This window comes from Lathamus discolor, chromosome 1, assembly GCF_037157495.1.
Source record: "Lathamus discolor isolate bLatDis1 chromosome 1, bLatDis1.hap1, whole genome shotgun sequence".
Taxonomy (NCBI): domain Eukaryota; kingdom Metazoa; phylum Chordata; class Aves; order Psittaciformes; family Psittacidae; genus Lathamus; species Lathamus discolor.
In genome coordinates this window covers 38,614,999-38,642,493 of record NC_088884.1, presented here as the reverse complement: position 1 = coordinate 38,642,493, position 27,495 = coordinate 38,614,999, and the positions used below count along the sequence as shown (strand labels likewise).

Here is a 27,495-nt window from a genome sequence, read left to right as displayed (position 1 = left end):
TTGTGTAGCCATGAAGTTTACTTTTATATAACTGACTTTTAATTACACAGCTGGAGACATTTGAAAGGTGTCTTGAGATATCTGGGGAGTGCTGAACTTTTTGTCAAAGCAGCTGATTGTTGGCCATAAATATTGCTACTGCTTTGAAAACTAAAACTGTTGTCTATTTTCTGAGCACAGAGGCAAAATTTTAGTTTTAAGTACCCAGGTGATTTCAGTCTGGACCCTGAATTTGGTCTGTAATCTGTCTCTGCAAAGACTGAATGTGCTAAGACATTTCTATTAGCTTGACAGACATTTGCTGGCCATCTATCACCGAACTCACCAAATTCAGAGCCAGGCTAGTAGCACACAGAGATATACCACTTGAACCAGCCTGGACAGTTCCTTAAAGATAAAAGTAGCTTAACAGTCTATTTGATAGCAATTCAGGTTTGAGGCTTACTCAAAAGATGTTACTCATAAAGTGTAAAGAGATGCAAATGCCCAGAGGAAATGTAATTGGGTTTGGTTGCTTTTTTGTTTTCAAGGTTTAGTTTTTCATCTTCGTCTAGGTTTGAGTCTAATTTCTGCTTTACTTAGTACATTAAAAGTTCTCTAAGTCGTAGATTGAAAAAACATGTGAGTGTGGGTTGAAAAAACATCTGAGTGTGGTTATATGTAGTCCTGGTGGTGAGAGTTGTAGAGATAACGTATTGGAGCATCTTCTGTCTGAGGATGGGCAGTGAGAGTTTGGAATGTCCAGCCCAGAGGAGAGAAGGCTCAGGCAGGTCTTATCAATGTGTATAAAAATGTGAGGAAGGGGGAAGTAAGGATGAGATCCAGGCTCCTCTCAGTGGAGCCCAGTGGCAGGACAAGAGGCAATAGGCACAAATTAAAGTGCATGAAATTCCATCTGGACACAATAAGACAGATTTTTAGAATCATAGAATCATAGAATAGTTAGGGTTGGAAAGGACCTCAAGATCATCAAGTTCCAAACCCCCTGCCATAGGCAGGGACACCTCACACTAAACCATGACACCCAAGGCTCTGTCCAACCTGGCCTTGAACACCACCAGGGGTGGAGCATTCACAACTTCCTTGGGCAACCCATTCCAGTGCCTCACCACCCACACAGTAAAGAACTTCTTCCTTATGTCCAATCTGAACTTCTCCTGTTTAAGTTTTAACCCATTACCCCTTGTCCTGTCACTACAGTCCCTAATGAAGAGTCCATCCCCAGCATCCTTATAGGCCCCCTTCAGATACTGGAAGGCTGCTATGAGGTCTCCACGCAGCCTTCTCTTCTCCAGGCTGAACAGCCCCAACTTTCTCAGCCTATCTTCATACGGGAGGTGCTCCAGTCCCCTGATCATCCTCGTGGCCTCCTCTGGACTTGTTCCAGCAGTTCCATGTCCTTTTTATGCTGAGGAGACCAGAACTGCACACAATACTCCAGGTGAGGTCTCACAAGAGCAGAGTAGAGGGGCAGGATCACCTCCTTCGACCTGTTGGTCATGCTCCTTTTGATGCAGCCCAGGATACGGTTGGCTTTCTGGGCTGTGAGTGCACACTGAAGCCGGCTCATGTTCATTTTCTCATTGAGCAACACCCCTAAGTCCCTCTCCGCAGGGCTGCTCTGAATCTCTTCTCTGCCCAACCTGTAGCTGTGCCTGGGATTGCTCTGATCCAGGTGTAGGACCTTGCACTTGTCCTGGTTAAACTTGATAAGGTTGACATCAGCTCACCTCACAAGCGTGTCAAGGTCCCTCTGGATGGCATCACTTCCCTCCAGCGTATCAACCGAACCACACAGCTTGGTGTCATCGGCAAACTTGCTGAGGGCGCACTCAATCCCACTGTCCATGTCATCAACAAAGATGTTGAACAGGATCGGTCCCAACACCGATCCCTGAGGGACACCATTCATTACTGGTCTCCAGCTGGAAACTGAGCCATTGACCACAACTCTTTACATGCGGCCATGCAGCCAGTTCTTTATGCACTGAGTGATCCACCTATCAAATTGATGTCTCTCCAATTTAGAGACAAGGATGTCGTGTGGGACAGTGTTGAATGCTTTGCACATGTCCAGGTAGATGACGTCAACTGCTCTATCCCTGTCCATCAGTTCCCTAGCCCCATCATAGAAGGCCACCATATTGGTCAGGCAGGATTTCTCCTTAGTGAAGCCATGCTTCACCAAGCGCCTTGTTGTTTTTCATGTGCATTAGCGTGCTTTCCAGGAGAATCTGCTCCACGATTTTCCCAAGCACAGAGGTGAGATGGACTGGTCTGTAGTTCCCTGGGTCATCCATTTTCCCCTTCTTGAAAATGGGGTTATATTTCCCTTTTTCCAGTTGTCAGGAACTTCACCCAACTGCCATGATTTTTCAAATACTGTGAGAGTGACCCAACATTGCTGTCCCGGAGAGTTTAAGACTCCCATCTTTGGAGATATTCAAAACCTGACTGAGCACAACCCCAGACAACTGGCTCTAGGTGGCCATCCTTGAGCAGGAGCGTTGGACAAGATGATCTCCGGGAGTCTCTTCCAAGTCTCATTCATCCTTTGTTGCTGCTCAGCAAAGGCAGTTGAGGGGTACCCAAAGAGGCACTATGTAGTGTAAGTGTGTCATGGGAACAAGTGTAGTGATTTTGTGTTTAGAGATGAGAAAGGCACCAAACTGACATTCAGTCCTAGGTGTCCAACATTTTTAGCTTTCTTTATACTATCCCAATTCCAGCTATGTAGGGGTTTTCCCTAACCAGAGCAGTGCATGCCCAATATTTAAGCAGGAGCCTGTTGTTAACCCTTGCTGAAACCGGTGGCAATGAATTGTTGGGTGCCTATGTGCTCAGTTTACATGGGTAATTTAGGTACCTGCATCTGAAAAATTGGTTTGCAATTGTTCAGTAATTATACAAAATCTATAGCAGCTCCAAAAGTTCCTATATAATAATAGAAGATTATAAGAAACAGTGTTTAAAGACTGCTGGGTATTTTGTGCTTACGTACATGCTTATGTTCATTACAACTGTGTTTAGAAAACTGCAGAATCAGTTTTGGAGGATTGGAGCTGCTCTGTTCCAAACTTCTCTCTCCAACAGATGCAGCAGTTATCTCATTTTTTTTTTATGTCCTACACCAGTATTGTTACCCTCATGTTTTGGAAAATCTCAATAGACTTCATTGTTACTCATCAAATCACATTTCTGAACACAAATGCTGCTGCTCTTTGTGCAGATCTATTACTTTTCAGAAAACCGAAGTGAATTAATGGATAAAGGAACAAAAGAAATAGTATAGTCTTAAAAGGCAGCATAACATTAACAGCAGCTAGGCATATATGAGTAACATTTATAGGAAGTACACGACTAATTTAGTTCTAGCTATACTAACAGGAAATAAAATAAACAGAAATGTGAAAGATGAGAAGATTCAGGAGTAAGAAACGAGACAAAGCTTTTTATGGATGGAGATCAGAAAGCGAATTAAGCTGCAAAACAATCAGTAGCTATGATTGTTACTTTAAATAGACTAACAGAACTTTGCAGCAGTGGTAGATGTATTGACACAGATCAAAAGAATCCAAAGTACATAATATCTACTGAACTCATATAGATCAAGACAATTCCATGATTGACAATTAGAAGGTGAAGAAAGGATCTGTTTCAGGCTGGTGGTGTCATGCAGTCATGTGTAGCACAGGTCAACACACAACCATCTTTGAAGCTTAGTCCCCAGACAGGGCAAATCAGGCAACATTTTCTTTAAAAAGTTGGTTACTCTCTTTATTTTTCTTATTCTTTCTTCTTAGTTATTTTATTCCTCATTCATTCTCATTAAAATAAACTTTACACATTTTATGTTAACGTAATACGGGAACTTTGGACGTGTTATCAGTATTGTATTGTTTCTTAAGTATTCATCGATTCAGTACATCTGACAGTTTCTGTATGCAGAAAGCCCGTTTCCTTTGGGGCAGTCTCCTTGAACTCCCATGGTTCCCAGCCTAGGTCTGGAAGTCAACATGCTTGGTGGTGTGTTTCACTGTTGTCCTCAGACAAGCTCTGGATATGTCAGGTCCACTGCCCTTACCAAACTTGGCAGATCTTTTCTGCCTTCATTGCTAAAAGGGCTAGAGCCTCCCCCAATTTGTTATTTCCTGTGCTTCATATAACTTTAAAATACTGAGTAATACCAGCTTGTTTGTATTCTGTGTTAGGGTGATGAGGCACTGGAATCGGTTGCCCAGGGAGGTTGTGAATGCTCCATCCCTGGCAGTGTTCAAGGCTGGGTTGGACGAAGCCTTGGGTGGCATGGTTTAGTGTGAGGTGTCCCTGCCCATGGCAGGGGTGCTGGAACTAGATGATCTTGAGGTCCTTTCCAACCCTAACTATTCTATGATTCTATGATTATTTATACAATAACTATATGAATGCCAAAGTGACACTAAAATCCAGTGTACAAAGCTTTGTGTGGTACCCCACTAAAAAAGACCATCTTTGTTCTGAACAAGTGACAGATGAGGAAGTTAAAGGATATTGACTATCGTATGACCAGTAATTAAGACAGTATATCAAAAAAGGTGGAAGTGTAACTGATTTTACAGCATCATTTATTCAGTGATACCTACCATCCTTCTATGACAGTGAAGATAGGAAAGCCCTATTTCCTTTTTATTCTTAATTTTTTTTAAGATATTGTCAAGATGCATCTGCATCCATCTGCATCCTTTACGTTACTCAGTTGAAAAGTTAGCTAATTCAGTAAGGTGTTTGCTGATTCACATGCAGAGGTGTCTAGTGGCCAGTGCAAGTGTCACTGCTACAGCCCTCTGAGTATGATGATAAGAGCTCACAGAACAGACAAAATGAAACTTGTGGGCTCAAGGGTTTTCCAGCAAGATCAGAGGTTTCAGAGATGTTGAAAATTATTGATTTTCTTGTGAAAAGCCATTACAGACTGGCTACATGACCCATTTACTCCATTTAGAGAAAAATTGTTGACCAGGGAGTACCGCATCTTGGGGAACCCAAGGCCGTGTTGTTTTCTGACTCTACTCTTGCTATTGCCTGAGATCCTCTTCTAAGAACAAACTAAGTTTAAGTGGCTAAACTGCTGTCCACATACCTTGCATGCTGAGGTTTCATGCACCTTCTCTGGGAAGCCTGAAAGCATTTAGAAAGTTTAAGTGCAGACCACAGTTCAAGTGAGACCTAAAATGCACATAGGGCCTCAAGTCTATCATCTCCACTTTCCAAAAGTCTAAACTCTCCTCCACATTTTGGTCCTTTTTGTCTTTTGGCACTCAGTGCTCATGAAGCTACTAGGATGTGTGGATGGTTCTGTGCTAAAATCCTCCCAGAGCTATTACAGGACGGAACCTTGAAGCTGGATGTGATTCCGTCTTGGCCTGGAGGCTGCACATGTGTTTGTGTAATGTTCAGTGGGATTAAGGCTGGGGTGACTTTATTGTCCAGCTTGTCTCACCCTTCCTCCCAGGGCTGGCTCATGCCCCTGGTGCCACAGAAAGGCATACAGCTCTGCTGCTAGCTCAGGCAGCTCAAAGTTCCTTTGAGACATCTCTGCTGCACTTTAAACCATTTTATCTGTTCTGTTTAAGCACTTCTGAGTTGCTCTTGTAACACTGAAGGAGTGAAAAAATCTGTCTGGGGTGAACATTTCAAGAGGTTGCTCTTTACTTCCAGCAAAAATGATATCACAGTGGGCTGAAGTATTGCCATGCTAGACCAAAATCTGCTTTCTTCCTCTTTTTGTGTATACCTCAGCCAGTTCCAGTGGTTTTGACGTTTGACTTACATCCATCCTTTGCTTAACAGCCTCCCATCACTGGTGTCACTTCAGGATTTCCAAGTTTATCCTTGGTGTGATGTTCCTTACATGTCTGCAGTGGTACCTGAGAAACTTTCAGCATTTGGGTTGAAATAGGCCAGAGACATAGATTGACTAACCTCTATTTGAGCATCTCTGTAGAAGAGTGACCATCTGATTCTATGGTTTTAGTTTTATTACCTCGATGATGGGTATGCACATTATTTTCCAGTTCCTGTGGCTCTCAGTGAACTCCTAAAGCAACTTGACAGCCAAGCATGGTCTGGCCCTTGAACAAAGCCCTCCGTGTAGCTCTCACTTTCACACTAAGCAGCCTGCTGCTTCTACCAGGGCAAATTCTGCCCTGGCAAAAGACTAATTACAGAGATTAAAATAGGCAGCAAACACTTTGTTACTATCTGCTGGGCTCCTGAAACAAAACTCTTTTCAAAGACTGAACATTAAAGATTTAAAGGCAGTGCAGTCCAACTTCCGTACAGATAACACACAGGTAAGATTTCTAATGTTCTTAGGGTAAATTAGTAAAGATTTTTTTTCTTTCCAGGCCATCACCTTTCAGAAAAGTGCTGCCATAAGTTTTGTGGAAAAATTAAAAAAACCAAAATTCACACATTTGGTATACTTTGTTACGAAACCAAACTAACCAGCTCAACTACTTTTTCCTCACCTGACCACCACTTAAATGAAAGAAGACTTCTCACATGAGAGGGAAGTTCTTCTTTCTTGGAAACCTTGACCCTGCTGCCAGTAAATATGGAGGTATCGTTTAGAAAAACGTCACAGATGATTGTGGTCAAATTTGTTGAAAGTGGAGCAAGATGTATAAAAAAGCACAGCAACAACACTGATCAGCCAGCACACGAGCAATAGGTTATCTACTTGAGCATCTCAGCACAGAAGCCGCTTTGAGGGTTAAAAGAATTAGGTTAACCTCTGTCATCTAACCAGTATTGCTGTATCACATACTCTGCTGTGAGTGTAGAGGCATGAAGATTTGGGAGTGAAGATGAAAGTATATTCTATTTTCAGACCTGGGCATTTTTTAGTTCTACTTTGTCTTTTCACTGTGGAAGGCAAAAAGTCACCAACTGTGAAGCATACCTGCCGAAAAGGACTCCTCTCCCAAGTGACAGAGAACCTGTATATCAAGGCAACTAGTTTAAAATCATCTGTTCCTGTAAGTTGATTCCACTAGTTGAAAAGTTTATTTTATTTAAGAATGCTTCTTTACCAGCTTCATTACTGAGCACCTGGAAACTTTAATAAGCTGAATAATCTCTACAGTCCTGAGAGACAGGGTAATGCCGCTAGCCCTTTTGTAAAGATGAGGACAAAGAAAATGCATAGAGAGGTGGAATAAGTTTGCCAAGGAGTCTGACATGGAAGAAGTTTGTAGCTAGGCTGGAATTGGAGCACAGGTTTGCTGAGTCCTCATCCTATGTCTGAACAAGATGATGATGATTATTATTATTACTACTAAGTTTTGTACAAACCAGACTTAAAACTCTCTCTCCCTTCTTCTGCTTAGGTTAATACTAGCACATTATATTTTACAGAAGGATCTGATCAAGAACACGAGACTGCTTAAAAAGACAACAAAAATGCTGTTTATGGTAAGACTTATTCTACTGGTTTTCCATTTTCTTACTTTGATTTTCTTTTGGTCAGTAGAGATAGGAATGTGTGATCAAAATGAATGACAGCCAACACAAAAATCACTTGTGTTTAATTGGGAAGGGCGTTACATTTATGAAAGCCATATGTTTAATGAAGTCCTCCACTTAGAGTGTTATCTCCACCCTGTAGAAAGGGATATTCCCCTGTGACATGAAGGGAGACTTGAGCATGGTATGGGGAGAAAGAGGTGGATTTGGAAAGACTGCCTGAAGACACTTCTCTCTAGGTGGTTGCAGGGGGGTTTTCCAGGGCAACCTGGGGTAAGGGCGTTTGCTGTGTTGGGTAGGGGTGTGCTTGTGGTATCACTTGCTCCTCCTGTGAGTACCTGGATTTGTGTGATCCTCCTCAGCAATGCTTTCAGGCGTCAGCCTATTCACATGAGGGCCAGGGCCACAGCTACCATACTGGCAGCACAGGCACCTTCTGCTGTGGGTATGTAGTACCACAGGTAGCCCAGGGTTGCTGCAGAGCAGTTAGGACACCCAAGGAGCTGCTCTGGGCTTTGACCTCTGCACGTAGACAGGAAGAGGGACATCAGAGTTGCCTAGCATGGAAATGAGAAACTAAACTTGCTGTGCCTATTTGTAAGTGACTACAAGTGTGTGAGATATTTTAGCTTCCTTAACACAGAGATCTAGTCAGCAGGACCAAGTAAGCCAGTTTAGCCTTAAGTAGAGAACCTACTGGCCTTTGAATTCCCTTGCCTCTCATTGATTAGCTTGGGAGTGAAGGCTCCTTGCTTGCCTGTCGGACTTCCACATGGACACCTGCATTTGGGTGGGTTAATCTGCATCTGAATTATCCTCCTACTGGGAATTTCACACCTGATGCTTGGTTCTATTGCCTAAAAATAGGCATACAGCTGTTTGAAATACCTTTGGGTATCTAAGAGATCCCACAGAACAGACAGATATGACATAGGATATATAGGATGACTGATCTCTTCTGGAGCAGTAGCTGGGGATGGGTGGGATACCCTACAGCATCTCAAATGGTATGGGGAACTGACACAGAGAAATGGAACAATCTCTTACAATTTGGCCAAGACAGTCTGTCTTAATTCCCCCATTCATTTTCCATTTATTCTTTGTTACCTAGATTTGTTGCTGACACTCCTGTTCAGGGCTGGTCTTATCAGTACTCCTTTGGTTTGCCAGCATCCTCCTTGCCTTTCCTCCAGAAACCACAGGGATACACTGAGCTCTTTAAAATGAAAGGAAGCAGTCCAATGGGATACCAAAATTTATAAAAGTCTTTTTTACTGATCTTACCCTTTCTAAACACGCATAATTTTACAAGGCTGAAGTTTTAGGCCAAAGTGGACTTGTGAGGTTTTAATTTGCTAACTCTACTTTGTTTTCAGACAAACTGCAGTGTTCGAAATCAGCTCCTCTCCTTCTATGTGAAAAATGTTTTCGGTCATCTTGGAGTAGGAAGTGACAAGTTGTACATTATTAGTGCCTTCCAAGTCTTGCAAGCGAACATGAATGCCTGTGTGAGTATGTTCCTGAGAGCCAAACTAACTTTGTCGAGATGAAAGGCTAGAGAAGGGTTCCATCACAGCTTTTCAGCAGATAAGAGAGGGTGATTCAGAGTCATGCTGTATCCCAGATCACAGAGGACAGAACTTCCCAACAAATTCCCACTGGGGCTGGATAAGTTTAACACTGCCCATTTCCTCAAAGAGTGAGCTTGCAGGGAGCAGGCAATGTGGTGGAGATACCATGGAGACAAGCTACTTTCCTGCTGCTGATGTGTTGTGCTGCCCTCTCAGCACCAAAGCTACAAAGGGGCAGGGTGATCACAAGGAGAACTGTGGCTCTTCAAGTTTCTGTGGTGTAACACCGGTTATGCTTTCCTTCTTCAACAATGTACCCACTGGACGTGTGTAATCCTTACTAACATGTCATATACTCCTTCATACTGAATTTTGAAAGAGCTAGTGGTGTCTCATAAGCAAGCAATGGCCACAATTATGAAGCACATTGGAGCAGTTCCCATGTGTTGACTATGCCTGCAGTCGCAGCAGGTTGTCAGGGAGTGATGCTGCCCACTGACAAAATGTCCCTAGAGTGGATCCACGTGATTCAGAGAAGAGACACTTCACCAACACCATTGAATCACCCCACCCTGTAAATAATAACAGGACAATAGTTAGAGCACACTTTTGCCCATGCAAATATGCATACTTGCATACTATAGACACCTAGCATACTAAGACAACACCAACACTCATGTCATTTCTCTTCTCATCTTATTTTTAAGGATAGATGAATAACCACAGAATGTGCCTTAAAACTTTATCTACTAGAGCAATTTTCTTTTCTCCCCTACACCTGCAGTCCTCACAAGTCACAGTGTCTCAGAAAATGGAGCATGACTTAAGGTTGAATATAGTGATGGATATCCAAGCAAATGTCTACAGTAATCTTAAAAAGTGGGTGCAGGATGAGAAGTCAATGAAATGGTAGTGAATTAAAACTGTATGGCATGTATATACTACATATATTGTGTACATATACACTACATGTGTATACACTATTACACACATGTATATACTACATGTGTGGTAGCATGAAAGAAAAGGAAATTGGTTCTACATGCACACAAATATTTGCAATGCAAAAATAAGCAGCTTCAGAGGGCTCTTGGCAGTTATAGCTCAGAACACAACTGGAATATTTGTATAATAAAAAAAGATTCAAATCTCAGTGGTAGAGAACTCAACCAGTTTTCAGGTTCTGCATTTGAAACCACAATAAATAGTCGCAATTTACTATCATTATTCACAGCATCCATGGCAGTGTGTCAAAATTTCAGATACTGTGTAGTATGATATACTTTACAGAGATTTCATTCTTGTCCAGAAAAGCAATTGCACCCTATGCAAGTGCCAGTACACACTGAGGAGTTCAGGCTGTCAACTGAGACTGAATTCAAAATATCAGTTATTCTGAAATGCCACCAGTGACTGGAGTTTGCTTTATAACTTAATAATACATCTGTTTCTGTGCTGTGTGGAGACAAAATGCTGCAGAATTCTCAGAGCTCCTGCATTCTTTTTCATAATTAGTGACAATGTTTTACTCAACACAAGTCTAAACATAACAATATCCTTTTCTGGACCTTAAAAAATACTGGTAGTAGAGAAGAGACTTTCTCTTGTAGTAGAAAACCAGTAGCTCTTTGAGAAACAATGGCTTTCCATGATTTTTTAGGACACATCTAATTTCTGGAAACCAGCATTTTTTAAAAGCATTTATATTCTTTACAAAGCCGTCAGTACAGAACCATGTGAAAGAATAATAGAAACTGTGAACAGAGTGAAAGTAATGGATCCTTTGCTAATACCAACTTTGGGATTTCTCCGTCATATTATTCCTCTATAAATTAACAAATTCGTTCTTCCATCTGCATAAGCTGTTTAATTTTTTTATCTAGCTGAATTAGAAGTTATTATCAGAAGGGATTTCCACCATGGCAACATACTTATGTAATGAATTGTTACCTTTCAAGGAGAAAGTTCTTTATACAATTGAGGGAAACAGTGATACCTTTATATACATACCCACCCTACACCCTTTGTAAACTCAGGCTCTAATTCAGTCAACTAGAGGCATGCACCCTATTTGAAAATCTTAACAATACCTGTCCCCAAGCCACTTCCAAAGACTTTGTAACATATTATTGTTATGATTCTCACCCTGCTAGTTCTTGGTTTTGTCCAAACAAGGAAACTTTAGTATTTGCCAATGATTTAGGAGCTCAAGTCCTGTTTTTCAGAAATACATAGCTTCTAAAATCTCTAAATCTCTAAATTCTGCAGAGAAATCAGGTTTTTTGATTTAGAGTATGACTGCATGGTAAAGGGAACAGACATTTTCCTTGGACACTGGGGCATCTGCCTTGCAGCACCACTGACCTATTTACTTGCTCGTGTGCCCTAGATGGCAACATTGCCAAAAACAGTACGAAGTGGCTTCTGAGGTTGGACTGTTCCTGCATCAGTAGCAGGTTATAGAAGTTTTTTCTTGCATTTGAGTAGAATACATAAAGGCAATAGATTAACTGCAGGATTTTTAATCATTGCTTTATCGCTGTAGTCAGAGCTTGTAGACCTTGAGCAGAGATTGCAGAATTGCTTGCAAGCTGGCTTACTTGCTTGTTCATTTGTTTACTTGCTCTTTATGCAGGAAGATCAGAGTTTGTAATGTGTATTACCACTCAAGCTAGCATAGTCATTTAAAGTCAATTCTGTTACTGAATGATTTCTGTGGAAATATGCATCATACAGGCTGATCTTAACAACAACAAAAAGCCCCAAATCAGAAAGAACTGCCCTAGTCAGACTTTAAAAGGTTTAAAAATTAGAGTTCCTTTTATTTACACTTTTATCCTGTGAGGTGACTTTAAGAAACTTAAAAGGTAACTTGAAAATGTTTGTGCACTTTTTAAAAGCACTCTGTGCCAGGTAGAGAGAAGGATTAGCCATCTATTTCAGCAGAGACTCTTTTCATACAAGCATCTCTTTTCATACAAGTTGGGGACCTTTGCATTTTTCCTTTTCAAACACCTTGCTCGTAGATTGGAAAACATCAGATTTTTACTTTTTTCTTTTTTCCCTGAAAGAATGATTCTTCCCCTTGGAAAGTCTGCAGAGCTGGGAGTCAGCAAGATGTATACCTCAGATAGCTCAGTCTGGCAGCTCCAAAGGAACCCAACTGGAATAGTTTTGGCTGGCCAGCACTGGTCTGCCAGAGTTGGGTGGTGAGGAAATGGGCTGAGCCCAGCGTGACACCCTGCGGTGCCAAGTGTGGGGTGGGTACATGGTAGCCCCTGAGCACAACCTGATGGCTGCTCCCTCAGTATTCACTCTCCTGCGGCCCTCTGGAATGGAGCACCAACCCACTAACACTGTCAGCTACGTCCTGGATAACTGGGTTAAACCCAGGGTGCAACCTCTGGGTCCTATAGGATGAACTGATTGACTCTTAGTTTCCTAGAACTAGTGTCCACCCTTAATCTTGCCGTGATAATACAGTCCTGTGTCTCTGATATCACAGCAGAGGTAGAGGTATGCCAGAATTTGCCAGTAATAAGGCATTGTTGACTTATTTGCTTGGGATGCCTGAGGGCTGAGTAAAGTCTTGCTATCAAAACTCCCAGGGACCTTAATGGAAAACTTTGCTTGACAAAAAGGGTGCAGGAGTAGCCTGGAATTAGCCAGACACTGTAGGAATGGGGAGGAAAATAGGGAGAAGCATAAAATAACTTTATAAATGTGTTTGAAGGGTTTACAGAAATGTGAGAAATTGCCTTCTGTGCTTTGCAAAGGTCTTTGGTCCTTAACCTCATCTTCTCTGAAGGTTCAAAGTTAAAGAACCTTTAAATCTTAGAGCTAGGAAGCACTGTACAAAAGCTGTAACTGCAACTGATGAAAAGATCCCTGAGATAAATAGGAAGTGTTTAACAAGAACACTTAAATATTACCATTTTCTGTGCTGTGAACTCAACAGGAGATGAGTTTCAACAGGAGATGCTGAAATGATGCTGAGTTCACACATTTTACCAGTAGTCCTGTGGTGCCACACTGTGGGTTGAACTCTTCCTCATAACTGTATCTTTATATAAGTGTCCTTGCCACAATAAGCTCTTTTGGTTTCTTTTCACCCCTTCAGCTTCCATGTGCTCCATCCACAAGGTTAACTTCTGTGGTCAAAAACTTCAGGAAAGCATTTCTTAAGGTAAGAGCAAGAGGCACTGGCTCCCAGCTACACCGTTCAGGGGCTGTGGGTGGCTTCTTTTCTAATATCTTTTCTTCTTGATAGCTTGGAGAGAAGGGAATCTACAAGGCCATCCATGAGCTGGATATTCTCCTTCCCTGGATTCAAGAATACATACAAACCATCATATGAAGAATGAAGAAGTGTAACAGAGAACATGCTGCTTCTGTGCTAAGGACAGATCCTTACCCAAAAGGCCTGAAAAGCAACCAAGAGCTGGAGGTACAACAGGCCTAGCAGTAACTCTGTCCCACTGAAAGGGATTCTCTGTAATACAGTGGTGTAAAGAGGGATTTTCGAGAGCTTTCATGGCTGGTCTGGCAAATGAGCTATACCTGTCCTGCAGCAGAAGAGCAGCCTCTGGAGCAGTTACAGCATTCTGATGTACTTCTTGTCCTGCCTGCCTCCCACCTGCTTCACAGGCAGCCCCTGGACACATTGCATGAGCATAACTTGAAATCTGCTGGATTCCACGTGCAGATACAATGTCTCACGTGCAGTGGACACGATCTTAAACAGGGGAAGTTTATATTGGATATAAGGAGGAAGTTCTTTCCTGTTAGGGTGGTGAGGCACTGGAATCGGTTGCCCAGGGAGGTTGTGAGTGCTCCATCCCTGGCGGTGTTCAAGGCCAGGTTGGATGAAGCCTTGTGTGGGATGGTTTAGTGTGAGGTGTCCCTGTCCATGGCAGGGGGGTTGGAACTGGGTGATCTTGAGGTCCTTTCCAACCCTAACTATTCTATGATTCTATGATTCTATGATTCTATGATCTAGCCATGCCTTGTGCTACCCTGTGTGCCACATTTTAAAGCAATGAGGACCACTTCTGAAAATCCCTCCCCTAAAATATACGTCCAAATTTTTTTGCTATATCTATATAACAGTTTAGCTATATAACATCTTTTGTTATAGCTATGTAACAGTATACACAGAGTATACACAAGTTATTCTACATATAAATAAGAAAATTCTTTACTGTTCTTACTATTTACAATTATATACTGTTTATCATTATATTATTAATTTAAGGTAATAATTGATTCTTAATAAACATATTCTAATTAATGTCAAAGCTTTGGTCTACGACTCATTCATGATCTTCAGATGTCACAGGCTCTGCATGAGATTACTCAGTGCAGAAAACACAATGAATGGATTGGTTTGACTAGGATTGCAAAATGGTTTGAGGGGGATTTATGGGGAGTTGTTACTTGAATGATGGCAGTAGTTTCCAAAATATCTTTCATATAGTACAGAATGAAGATAGAGTTCTTGTTTTCCCATGTTTTTAAAGATTTACCAGTAGAAACTGTCTAGGTGGTGAAAATATTCCCGATCTGTATGTTTGTACTTCCACAGGGTTGAGATTCTGTAATATTTCAGTTCTCAAAGTGCTAGTATGGCAGAGGCTTTGAATACATTGGTGTGCTGAGACCGAAGAACCTCAGCCAGTTCCACCTCTGCATTGTGGCCTTCTGCAGCCCAGGGGTAGTGGTTGGTCTCTGGCAGGGTCCAGCTACCTGTGCTCTCTGAACAGGCTATTATCCCATCATTTTTATCCCGTCAGGGACCACTCAGAAACTCTCTGGTGTCCCTGCACAGGTGGGTAGCTAGAGCAGTAGGAGGCAATCTAGTTATTCTCACTCCAGAACTCTTGAAAGGCACACCACTACTGCTAATGGGCTGTTGATCTTAATTCAGGTGAGTTGTTAGTGGCTGTTGAGGCTTGAGGAGAGAGAAGAGCATCATCTCCTCTTTAAACTTGCAAATCACTGCCTAGCATCCTGGAGGGAAGAAAGCCTGAAGCTATGAGTGAATCCAGCTTGTAACCTGCCAGCCCATACTCCAGCAGTTCCTTAGAACCCCACCTCATCTCTCCCTGCCCACAAGCTGTGTGTGACTTTTCCTTTCTGCTGCCTCAGAGTCCTGCAGTGTGGTTGCTTCCAGCTTCTTCCATAGCTTTGCAATACACTGCTTCAGCACTGGCCACTTGTAGCAAAAAGCCAAAGAAAAGCATTATTAAATTGCCATGTGGAAGTTACTCATTAGTACCCTTTACTTCATAAAAAAAGAAGGATGCCATTATTTTGGGAACCTGCCAAAGAATTCAGCAGATCTCAGCAACAGCAACTTCTGATAACAATATGCTATTTGTTGTGCTTTTATTTGTGCTTAAGTTTAGTATGAAGAACAGTGGAATGAAGACATCAGTATCTCAGCAAAAAAGCACAAGCAGTGACATGTCATACCACTGACTTTCTAGCTTTGCATTCTACCAATTTGTGTCAAAGAATTATATTAGTTATGTGTTGAAATGTAGGACAGTTTTCTGTTAAAGCACAATGGTGGATTCTCCTGGGATGTACTATAGACTGACCATGGTGCCAAGGCAGCAACAACAGCATGCACTTCGTGTGCTCAGTGTACTCTGGAGTTCAGCAGTCAGTGCAATGACACTGGTAAACATCTTCTGCAGAGGCCTCTTGCTTGATATCCCTGTGTTGACTTTAGTCATCACATATTAAACAACCCAGTTCAGAGAAGCTGACAAGGCATTCCTGTTAATGCATTAGGATAAACACTGGAGATGTTTTAGTCTAAAACTTATGTAAAGAAGTGTTCATAGGTGGTAGTGTCTGTTTGCTGAGTATTTTCTTCTGTTACCATGATTCTACCTGACTATGTATATCCCACAGGTCTGGTGAAAAGAAAGGCTGACTTGAACTCTGAAGAAGGAAAAAGCCCAACCGTCTCTGCCATGGACAATTCTCAGATAAATTCCATTTCTTCTTACACTCCTGAAAATGGGAAATCAGCTGTGCAGACAAAACAAAATATGATACATGAATAAACAAATGTTGCTTCTCACTTAACAAGTCAGATGGTGACAAAGCTTCCCTGTGCAGAATTCGTACTGGTTTTGACCTGTATAGTTTTCACATCCTCTTTGATCTCCAGCTTCTTCAGACATTGGCATGAAAGGACAGAGCTTGGGGATAGATTTCCCAGGTGACCATGTTAGGAGTAAAAGAGACAAGTGAGCATACTTTTAAAGACAAGTTCAATTGCAGACTGTCCTGTGAAAGCTAGTCAAGAAATAATTCTCAGAAAAGAGAAAACAAGCAAACAAAACAAAATAACCAAACATAAAAGGACCCAGACAGTGAGGAATATATCATCTGCTAAAATTGTTCCTGATACCATGGCACTATAAATTTAAACCTGTTCCTTGTGAAGGATAATAGAAATCCTGTCAAAAATGTTCTTCTGCATATACTTTCTTACCCTGGGAGACAGCAAACCCCATGTTCCATCCTACATAGTGATTTTAAATTTGACAAGGACCTGCCAATCCAGAACCTATTTGGAGGAATGCATTAATGATCCAGGCTAGGCAAAGAAAGCTGCCTTATGCCTTTTATTTCAGAGGAATACCAGTGCCAGCTGAATGTCTTGCCTGTTTAGTAGTGAGACACAGATTTATCCTTTATTTTACTGGTTCTGTTTTGTTATTGTTATATTATTTGTTATTTTATTACCAGAAGGAGTTGCAGCATGGGACACACGAGATTTTGTTGCAGTACTTTACCGGGCAACTGTATGTTATTTGAGCAAACTATATTATAAAACATAGTCTTAATACAGTGTTCCTGGCTCTGAGGACTCACCTCCAGATTATTTAGATTTTACTGGATTTCCTTTTTTCACTGTTTTGGAACACTCTTCTTACACAGTAAGATGACACCCAGGAGCCTAACAAGACCAAAACCCAGTCCTAATTCTCTTTTTTAGATTTCATGAAGCCAGTTGTTGCCAAAATAGTACATTAAAGGAGAAGAAGCAGAGAAAGTCAGCCTGGTGCTTGAATTAATGGGAGGTTGTGGAGGCAGACCAGGGCAGACACCAGACCCCACTGCATCCTGGGCACACATGGCTGAAGCAGGAGTCAGAGGGTTCCCTGGGTTTGTTCCAGGGTGAGCTGGACAGCAGGGGAGCTGAGGAAAGGGAGTTGTAAGTGGCTGAGGGTACGTCCACTTGCTCACCCCTAAAAGCGTAAATTCATTGTTTCAAATGTACACCCTGCAGACAAGCAACTGTGTTGAAGTCCCAGCATCCTGTGGAGTCAATGCTCAACATCAGCCTGAAGTGTCAAGGCAGCTGTCTAACTAATATAAAGGGGTTGTAACTCAAAATACGTTTTTTTTTTCTTCAATTAAAACTGAAGTGTCTAATTAGAGGGACAGTGGCAAAGGTGGTATACTTAACATCATGGTCTTTTTCAGGCACATAATTTTCATTTAACACAGTGTCCTTCTTCATGGATTTGTTCACACAACTCATCCATTTGATTGTGATATTTAGGCTTGATTTCTGATGTAGTGTTTTTTTGTCCAGACTCTGGTGTGTAGAACAGAAAACTGACTGCGGGCATGTCCTCACCAGCCTTCACCAGACATCACTGTCCAGTTCTTGCTGCTGGCAGGGAGAAATAGCTGGGAACAGGGGAGTCAGCACGGGAGCTCCCATGGCTGCAGGAGCAGAAGGGGCTGCTGCTTCACTGCCACAGAAGGGAGCCACTGACACCTGCAAGCAGAGAAACCTCCACACTTAGTTGGAAAGATCCGTGTGCACTGGTTTCAGGTGATTCAGGTTGCCGAGGATTTTTTCTTGTGGAAATTTTGCTGAGCTACCACATCATTAGCGGGATTTCTGATTATTTGTTTTTTCTTTTTCTCCTTTTGTGGATGTTCAGTGTTGAAAAAGAAAAATTCTGGAAGCAGTTGCAACAATTGCATGAGAATTATTTGTGTTTTCTGCCGTGCTAAGGTACAAAGGTGGATATGAACTCTGTGGATAAAATGAATTTCACAAAATGAGCACTGCCACCTGTTTTTCAAAGGGATACAGGGGTGCGTAGGTGACACACAAAGAGGCAGATGAACTTTGGAAGGGGCCTAAGTGGATCAGATAACTAATTCTCTCAGAACGTAGCTAGATTTCAGTGATTTGTCTAATTATTACTCAAGTCACAAGTAGCACCTTCTTCCCCAACTATCAGCACGATGCCCCATGGCAGAGAGGTGGTGAAATGCAAGCCCAGCCGCCATGCTGCGTGTATGGGGCTCAGCTCTCCAGCAGGGATGGGCAGCCTCCTGCAGTGGGGCTTGAGGTCAGGTTGCAGCAAGGCTCTGCCCCATTGTCTCAATCCATCTGACAGGGAAATCAACTTACTTTAAGGCATAACTCAGGTCTTGATGGTTCTTCCCTCCATTTTTCCATACAGTTTAGGACACATCATGGACTTCCATTTGCCTTGTTTATAAAATGAGAGCAGTAACACATCTAGACTTGGTATATCCTTTCATGCAGTAATGCAAATCACACTTCCAAACCAATTAAACATTCCTAAATGAAAGGCCGAACGTAACACCTGTCAAATAAAGGTCTTAATGTAATAGAGAAGAGTGATAAGCAAAACATGCCATATACAGGCTACTTAACAAATACTGCGCTGCATCTTCACAAAAACAAGTTAATTAGTATTAAATATATTTAACTGACAATTCAAAGTAATAATTATGAACAAAAACCTATTGCCTTTTAAAACCAGATGAGTAAAGGAAAGCCTTTTAATTTTTCAGATTAAACTCTAGGTGTCACTCTTAGAAAACAAGACTCGTGTTGGTCTCTACTTCTGACTCCAGCTGATGTAGAAAGCGTTACAGTATGTTTCATGAGTAGCTTCTTTGGAAGGAAAACTGTGATACATACGCAGCTGGATTAATTTTGGTTTAGTTTTTTAAAATTTAATTGCCACAAACTTAGAATTTAAATTAAAAATGGGAGGGGAAGAAAGATGGGCATATAGTCAAAGACTAGGGTTATAGATCAGATATGAATTCAGTGTCTGTTTTTACTACTGATGTCCTATGTGACTGAAAGCAAGTTGCTTCATTAAGGTACTAATCTCCTTTGGCAAATGGAAAAGTTGTCTATCAGTTATTTGCCTAAGCTAACTTACTTTTGCTTTGTATACAGAAATCCTCAGAAAGCAGCTGATACCCATGTAATGTTAATTGTTGCCACTTGCTTAGCGTGCCTTGTCTTATCACAGTGTTTTGGTCTTTTTTGAGTCTTTGGTCTTATTACATGGAAAAAAAGGTATTTTATAACTGTTACTGCAAAGGGAAGAATGAAAAATATGTGGCTGTGTAGTAAAATTGTCACTAGCTCATAACTTCTTGAAAACACTGATCTAGTGGAAAGTGGCAGCTGCACATGCAGTTTTGGCAGTATGTAAATAATAGAGCAACAGTCAGCAAAGACAACAATTTCCATCACAGACTATGTATAATGTTCTTTATTTTCCCTGAAGTGCTTTTTTCTCTGAAGTGCAAAATCTTCAGAGCAGAGACTATCCCTTAATAAGTAATTTCTGCCATAACCATAACCGTCTACAGCAAACTTCTGATCTCAGCTGGAGCCCTGAGGTGGTGTTAAAATGCAGTCCTCAGTAAATGCTGGGCTAGATTTCCTCAGAGGGCATGAGAGAGAAGAAAATTTTTCCTGAAACATGGGAATAGGAACAGGATCTAGGCAATGATGTAACATGCATCATCCCTCAAGAGCAGTGAGGATGATCAGGGGGCTGGAGCACCTCTCATACAAAGTCAGGCTGACAAAATTCGGGCTGTTCAGCCTGGAGAAGAGAAGGCTGCATGGAGACCTCATAGCAGCCTTCCAGTATCTGAAGGGGGCCTGTAAAGGATGCTGGAGAAGGAGTCTTCATCAGGCACTGTAGCAACAGGACAAGGGGTAGTGGGTTCAAACTTAAACAGGAGAACTTCAGGTTAGATATAAGGAAGAAATTTGTTAGTATGGGGCTGGTGAGACACTGGAACAGGCTGTCCAAGGAAGCTGTGAATGCTCCATCCCTGGCAGTGCTCCGGGTTTGATGGGGCTTTGAGCAGCCTGGTCTAGTGTGAGGTGTCCCTGCCCATGGCAGGGGGGTTGGAACTAGATGATCTTAAGCTCCTTTCTAACCCAAACCATTCCATGATTCTATGATTCTGTGCGTTGATTTGGCCATTTGGTTACTGTTTCTTCATGTCTACAACATACAACAGTTTCTAAGAGACTAATAGCAGCCTTCTCACTGCAAAGACATTGTCTCAAATGCAAAGACATGTGGCCAAAGGTGAAATGTGTGGACTTTTGTTGATAAATGAGATACTTTGCAAAACAGCCCCCCTAGCCACTTAGTCCAGGTACAGCTGGAGTCATCTTTCCGCTCAGCATCTGAGGGGTGTTTGATGGTAGAGGGCTGTAAAGAGAAAGCAGGCAGTGCTCTTACTGGAACAGTAAGGTTACAGTAGCACTCACACAACTGTGCTGTGGTCACCCTGCAGCTTCCCCCATCTCTAGCCAGCCTTTTTTATTATGCAAATAACAAATGCCACAAGGGTACCTGACCCTGAAAACTGGCAGGACCTGCTGAGGTCTGGGCAATTCACTCTCCATGAACATATGTGGAGAATGATTTTACCTTGATTCAGTTTTCATTAGCTCAGCATTCCTATTCTGTTAGCTCCAGTGAAAGAGAGATTTGGAAATGTAAATCTCTGTGAGGAGATTTGTCAGAAGGAATAAATATAATTAATACCATTGAGTGAAGATGGAGTCTATGATGGCATAAAGATATTGGCAACATATGTCTGGAGTAGGCTGGAATGCTAAACTGCAAAACATTATGGATAATGTTTTCCCAGTTCTGTGGGTGGGATTACAGCTCTGAAAGGCAACAATAACCTTAAAGCCACAGGACCATAGGGTAAATAAGTCTGACAAGAGCCTCTGGAAGGCTCAGGTCTGACCTCCCACTTGAAGCAGGGATCACCAGGAGCTCAGACCAGGCTTTCCAGGGCTTTATCCAGTTGGATCCTGAAAATCTCCAATAGGAGCCAGAGAAGCTGACTTTGAAGGGATGCAGCCACAATGTGAGCAGTGGGACTGTGCAGAGATGCTCTCCCATCAGTAAACCATGCACAACATACTCAGTAGCCCCCTCATTTGACTGGCAAACCCACCTTAGTGTCTAGATGTAGCTAAATCAAATACAATCCTGTAGTGACTGCTGGCTGCTCCGTCCCTCCATGAAAAGGGCAGTTGAAGGACAAGGGGCTTTGCTTCCATAATAGAAAGGAAAACTACGAGTTTCTGGTCAGAAAGTGTTTGTGCAACATGAATGACAAACTGCGGGTCAATGTCAAGTCCTGCAAGAGGAAAGGGTTGAATGAATTTTGAAATAGAATTAATACATTTGGTCTAAGGTCTTGTGGGAAGAAAAAGGCCTGCTCCTGCTCTTGCTCCCACTCCTCTCCCTATGGCATGGGGAGTGACAATGAGGTGATTCTTCTGTGGCGCACAAAAGAGTCATGCTGATCTCCCTGTTCCTTGGACATTGACTGTGTCTGGCTTCAGATTGCCTTGCCTCCTCGCTCCAAGTCGTAATGCCTTTTTTCAGAGATGTCCCACCTCCTGATGGGGGGAAACCAGCTTTCTGGATTAGCCAGCTGGAAGAGCAGTGGAAGAACATGTCATGCTAACATATTTAAGTAATAACAGCTATCTGACTACCATTTCCTGTTTTTTTTAATAGCCAAAGATAAAAACCTGAGAAGATCTAAATTTAACGTGGTTTAGTGGAAGAGGATATATGAAGAGAGAGGGAACTGGAGGAAACTGGCATGAGATTGTAGAAGGGCGATGATGGGTGAGTAGACAAGTCTGGGATGTCCAGCTCCTAGCTGTAGTTTCAGCATGTTGCCGTATTTTGCACATAAAAAAAGTCTATTTAAAGACAGCAGGGAGTGGAGCTTCCAGCAGCTAGAGCTGCAGAGAAAAGAATGATGTTCAGAGATTACGAATTAGGCTGTATATTGATATTTAGGTGTATGTAGATACTATAGATACCAAGATACTGGGCTGTGGGCAGGTTTGGTTTTGCTTTTCAAACAGCTTTTCAATTATATTTTTCTTCTCTTTAAGGCCTCTAAAAGATGTTTACACATGTGACATAATAACAGAGTTTTGGGTTATTAATGTCCATCACTTCTTAACATTAACTGGTTGATGCTTTTCCTTCCACTTTCCCCCAGTGCTGCTTGTTGAAGTCGTTCTGGTACCCATGGTGCAACCATGCTTTCGACCAAGCTGATGAGTCGGAAACAACTTCCTTGAAGAAGCAATGGTGCAGAGGGTTTTATTTTCTTGTTTCTCATAAAGATTAGATGAGTAGTGGTTAACAGCAAAATACACCATGGTGGGTTTGTCGTTGCAGGTGAAGCTTAGTAGCCCATGTCCATTGTTAATAAAACATCATCAATTATTTCCTGTTATCTCCCTCCCTGTGTGAAAGAAGTGGTTTGTGCCAGCCCAGCTCATTGTCCCTAACCACAAGCGAAGAACCCACTGACGTCTCCTAGACAAATTTTGTCATGTCAGTGTAAACGTTTTCTCTGTTCATGTATCATGAATAGGGAATAACCAGTAGCACTTTCCAAGTGATGAAGAAAGCTTGCAGAGATAAACCACAGGCACGGTAAATTAGTCACTTGATAAAACTATTTACAATCGAGCCTCCTAGATGTGAGGAAAAAATTTTTCTTGTCGGTCAGAAACCACAGGCTGTCAGTGGAAAAGGCAGCCTGTTTTTCTACCCGCAGCAGGGGAAAGAGTGTTTCATGTGCGATGATGCCTCACGAGGGCTTGCAGATGTGAATCCCAAGCTGGTGGACAACTGTGGCAGTGGTGGCTGGAGAAGGGCAACCCAGCCAACTGTCAATTCAGAGTTTCTCGGGTGGGTACCAGGCTTCACACCTACTCCTGAAAGGCTCCCTTGCTCTCTCCTTCCTCCCTTTCATGAAGGCTAGCTGCAATGTGAGTGGTGGCAGGGTGGCCACACAGCTTCTCAGTTCCAGGCTATTCCTGATGTTCTGGGGCGACCTTTACGTCAGCGTGGGAATGGGAGAGGGCTTCTCACTCTATGAAATGTTAGGGGCTTTTAGAGAAATTTCCCATTCCACTCTAGCAGAGCCAAGGGATTCAAAGTTTGGAGAAAATTGCAGGGTTGCAAATTACTACAAAGAGGGGGTGCAGCATCGGATACAGGGCTGCGACCTGAGTCAGTGGATCAGCATCTTGAAGACCAGCAACCTGGGCTTGCATACTTTGTACTCTGATATGCTTGCTGATACCAAAGGATGATTGAGGCAAATACCTTGCTGATATGAACCACACTCAACTGATAGATACGTTCAGCATGATCTGATTTCAGAAAATAAGATCCTGGCACTTATTGCTCTGAATAGAATGAAAACAAGTGAATCTTTCAGGAGGTTTTATATATGAAAGGAAAGAAGCCAGCTGATGTGCTCTAGTGAGGAGTAATTCCTAGACTAAAACTCTAGGACGTGTTTCAGCAACTGTAAAAAGACTTATAAACTGCCCATGCTGTACTATGGCAAAGAAGCGTGAATATAGGTACTCAACTTGTCTGTGAATGAGGACTCATGAGAGGAAGCAGAAAGACATAACTTCTGCATGAGGTTTCACTATTCATTTTCTGAGTTTGCTTCAACTTTCTATTTCTTTGAAACATTGGAGTATTGAAAAGGATTTAAAGGAGAGTTACAAGAAAATGTACCGTCTGGGAAAAACAAGACATTAAAGGTATCAATTCAATCTCCCCCATGAGAGGGAAGATAAAAAAACAAGCAGATTGCAGTTAATCTACAGAAGTGATTTCCTAAGAAACACCATGTTTCTTTAGTCATACAGAAGCAGAAAAAAGCACAGCAATGTTTTACTTTTCAGTACCAAAATCAAGAAATCCAGTTTGCCTGGAACTAACAATAAGACAGCCATTCACGAGGCCAACTGATACAAATAATCACTTTTAAGATTGTAAATGGAAACTGTACATATTTTTTCATAAGTTGGACCCAACAGATTCTGATCTCAGGGGTGGAATGAGATGCTTTGAAGAAGTTTTGTACCTATGAATGTTTCCCTAATCTTTCGGGAAGGCTATTCCAGAATCTCACACTCCATATTCTGGTCTAAATTTACTCAAGGACAGTTTACAGCCATTTAATCTAGTATCAGTTTATTCTGCCAGTTTACATGACTTACTGAACTTGCAGTTTTCCCATTTTAATGTAGTTCAGGTAGCAATTACATCTTCTCTCTGGTTTTGTTTTTCTGAAGCTGAACAAGTCAAACTCCTCCAGACTTCCTTTATAAAACAGGAGCTCTTTACTTGTCTGGACCATTTCTATCTTGAACTCATCTGTATAGCACAGGGTTAACCCACAACTGTACATTGGCATTATTCTCTTCCTCTGTCTTCTGTGAATATCTTGCCCAGTTAACCTTCACAGCATCCATTTCCTTCTCAGCATTGGCTTGATGGTTCCTGCAATGAGCAATGGAACCATCGGGTTGTTCTTCTTCTCCAAAGGGTGCCTTCCTAGCTTCTTCTGGCTAGAAGCCACACACCTGGACTGTCACTTGCACAGTCACATTTCTACCTATTTTATTAATTCTATCCTCGAGTAAATCAGGTTCTTCTCACTCTAATCTACCTTTGATTGATCCCACCCTGCATTTTATTCTTTGCCCTCCTTGTCTTTAGTGGTTAATTATTTCATAATTTGTTCTAAAACCTTGCACACCACTCTTGCCAGATAACATTTCTTCCTGCCTTGCATGTTATCTCCCCCTTTCCTAATGACTGCAATTGCATTTGCTGTTCTCCAATCTGAAAGTGCTACCACTTATTTGATAGATTGATTAAAATTTCTCCTTTCTCCAACTGGATTTGTATGTGCCCATTTGTTTGTTTTATTTCCTTGATGGGAAAACCTTTAACTCTACCTTCTCACCTGTGTTTTCGCCTTAAAGCAAATTGTTTCCATTCCTGTCGCTATCATTCCTTTTGACTTTGCTTCTGTGTTCTCTGTCAGCAGCTTTCAAAATGAACTTGCTCGCCTACTACATTCACCAATGCTTCTTAATGTCTTCGTCCATATTAAAAATTGGGATGAATTGCCTATTTAATTTTTGGTCTACAATGTATACAATAATCCAGCCCAGTCTTAAGCTACTCCAACCTCATTTCTTTCCTTGTGCTCCACTTGTTTACATGATGGCATCCTTTGCTGATTTTCTACTTCTGCTTTTATGGGGACTGATCTGGTGTGAATTTTGGAAGTTCTTTCACACCCTTTTGACATTCAAGATGCAGTTATCACCCCTTATCAGTCCTTCTTTCTGTCCCTCAGGGCACTGCTATATTCCTGCTATTCTTGAGGAGGTGGTTGGGTTGGCTGCTCTCATCAGAATAGGGTCACAGAAAAGCCCAGATTGAAAGGGAGGTATGGAGATACTTGGTCCAACCTTCTGTGGTAAGTGAGGCCTTAGATAAAGTTATCTAGGGCCCTGTCAAGCACAGCACTGAATACTTGAAAGTAGGTTCCACTACTTCTTTGAGCAACTTATTGTGATGTTGGTGCCCCTGGAGCAACTACAGCCTTTGCACCTTGTCCTTTCACCATGCATCTGTGTGAAAAGAATACCTCCATCTTCTCTGTAACCCCCAAACCTTCTTGCCTTATGGTTGGACAAACCCAGTTCCCTCAGTCTTTATTCTTATGTAGAGGTCTCCAAACCTCTAATCACATTGGAGGTCATTGGATGAACCTTCTCTCAAGAGTGTCTCTCTTAAGCTGTGGTGACGAAGTCATGTAACAGCATCTAGTTGTATTCAGAAAATTAGCATTTACCACAATGATACCTTGCCCAGTAATACTTGCCTTCTCAGTCATACTCTATTTTATTATACTTTATCCAACCAGGAGACTGGATAACAGACACCTTGCGTGACTTCAGAAGAATGTGTTTTACTATGATATTTTACTCAGCCCCTTTTATTTCCTCCAAGATATTCTTTCAGACATTTTGACTACTGGTTCCTTCTGCGACATACAAAATTTCTTTATCACTCCTGCTTTTACTTCTGCTTTTCCTAAACTTTGTTGTCTATGATATAGGCACGTTTGCTACTTCACTGTTTAAATGTCTTTATTTCTGCAGCAAATTTGGAGTTACTCTAAGACCTACAGATTTCCTAAGCAAAGCATAACCTTGTGATTTGAGGTGATTAGAAAAACAGAGTGAATCCATTCCTTCTTCAGCTAATCAGGACTTTATTATCACTAACTCCTTGACATACAGTTCCTACAAAGACTTTCTTGGAAGCAGAGGAAGAACTGATACAACCCTCCACAGCCTTTTATGAGTGTAATTCAGGGTGCAATGTCAGAAATCATAGGGGTTTTTAGTAGGTTTTCATGTGTGCCCAGGTAGGAGATTTATGACTACTTGAAATATTTAATTGCTTCTTGCAGAAATATAAAAATATTTTTATATTTTAGTTATTTTTATAATGACTATTGAACCAGAATTGCTGGTTTTCCAAAAGAAAACATCTCTTACAGAAAAGGCAGAGCAGTTCAAGTCTGCCAGTGGAAACCGGAGTTGGCATGCCTGAACTCTGAGCCCTTGGCCGTTGAAATTCAACTTGTGCATGTGCTTTTGCAAAGCTTTGAAAGGACTGTTATACTTTGCCTGTGTATGTGGAGATAGAGATTGTACACCACAGGTAAAGCTTGGTGTATTATCTGCTACTGATACTCTGCTACTGACTAGATACTCTACCACTCACACTGGGTAGATTAAAAAAACCCCAACCCTAGCTTTAGTAGCACTTGCTACAGTTTCTCCTTCAATTTCACTGCACACATATGCTCAAAATAGGCTGATGTGGTACCGAAAAAGAATGAAATAGAGTGTCCAGAGCCCTGTACCTATTAATTTGAAACAATAAGATTAGTTGTAGTGGCAGAGTAAGGTTCCTTTCATAACTTTTTTTTGGAAGTTTTGTAAGTTCTTCATAACTGGCATATAGACTTTCCTAGATATTAACTAACTCTTGAGTAATTGATGGAATGAATATGTTTTTACAACAATCAAATAGCTGTGTTAGGAAAGCTATTCCCCTCCTTGGTAAATAATTAATATAGACACTTTAAAATATCATATGTGGTTCACAATTAGTAGAACAATCTTGCT

At 41.6% G+C, this 27,495-nt stretch overlaps 1 protein-coding gene across 1 annotated transcript; it reads left to right on the top strand.

Annotated features, from left to right (window-relative positions):
• The first annotated feature begins 6,848 nt into the window (after positions 1-6,848).
• On the top strand, positions 6,849-13,434 carry IL26 (interleukin 26). The gene is made up of 5 exons (XM_065665029.1): positions 6,849-7,019; positions 7,399-7,455; positions 8,883-9,014; positions 13,198-13,263; positions 13,348-13,434. The coding sequence occupies exons 1-5, from the start codon at positions 6,849-6,851 to the stop codon at positions 13,432-13,434; spliced, it is 513 nt and encodes a 170-aa protein (XP_065521101.1).
• Positions 13,435-27,495: the final 14,061 nt, after the last annotated feature.

Bases quoted from the DNA above. Each gene is read 5' to 3' on its own strand.
- IL26 (XM_065665029.1), top strand. From the start codon at position 6,849: ATGAAAGTATATTCTATTTTCAGACCTGGGCATTTTTTAGTTCTACTT. The intron at 7,456-8,882 runs GTAAGACTTATT...CTTTGTTTTCAG, and splicing joins CAACAAAAATGCTGTTTATG to ACAAACTGCAGTGTTCGAAA. The intron at 13,264-13,347 runs GTAAGAGCAAGA...TCTTCTTGATAG, and splicing joins TCAGGAAAGCATTTCTTAAG to CTTGGAGAGAAGGGAATCTA.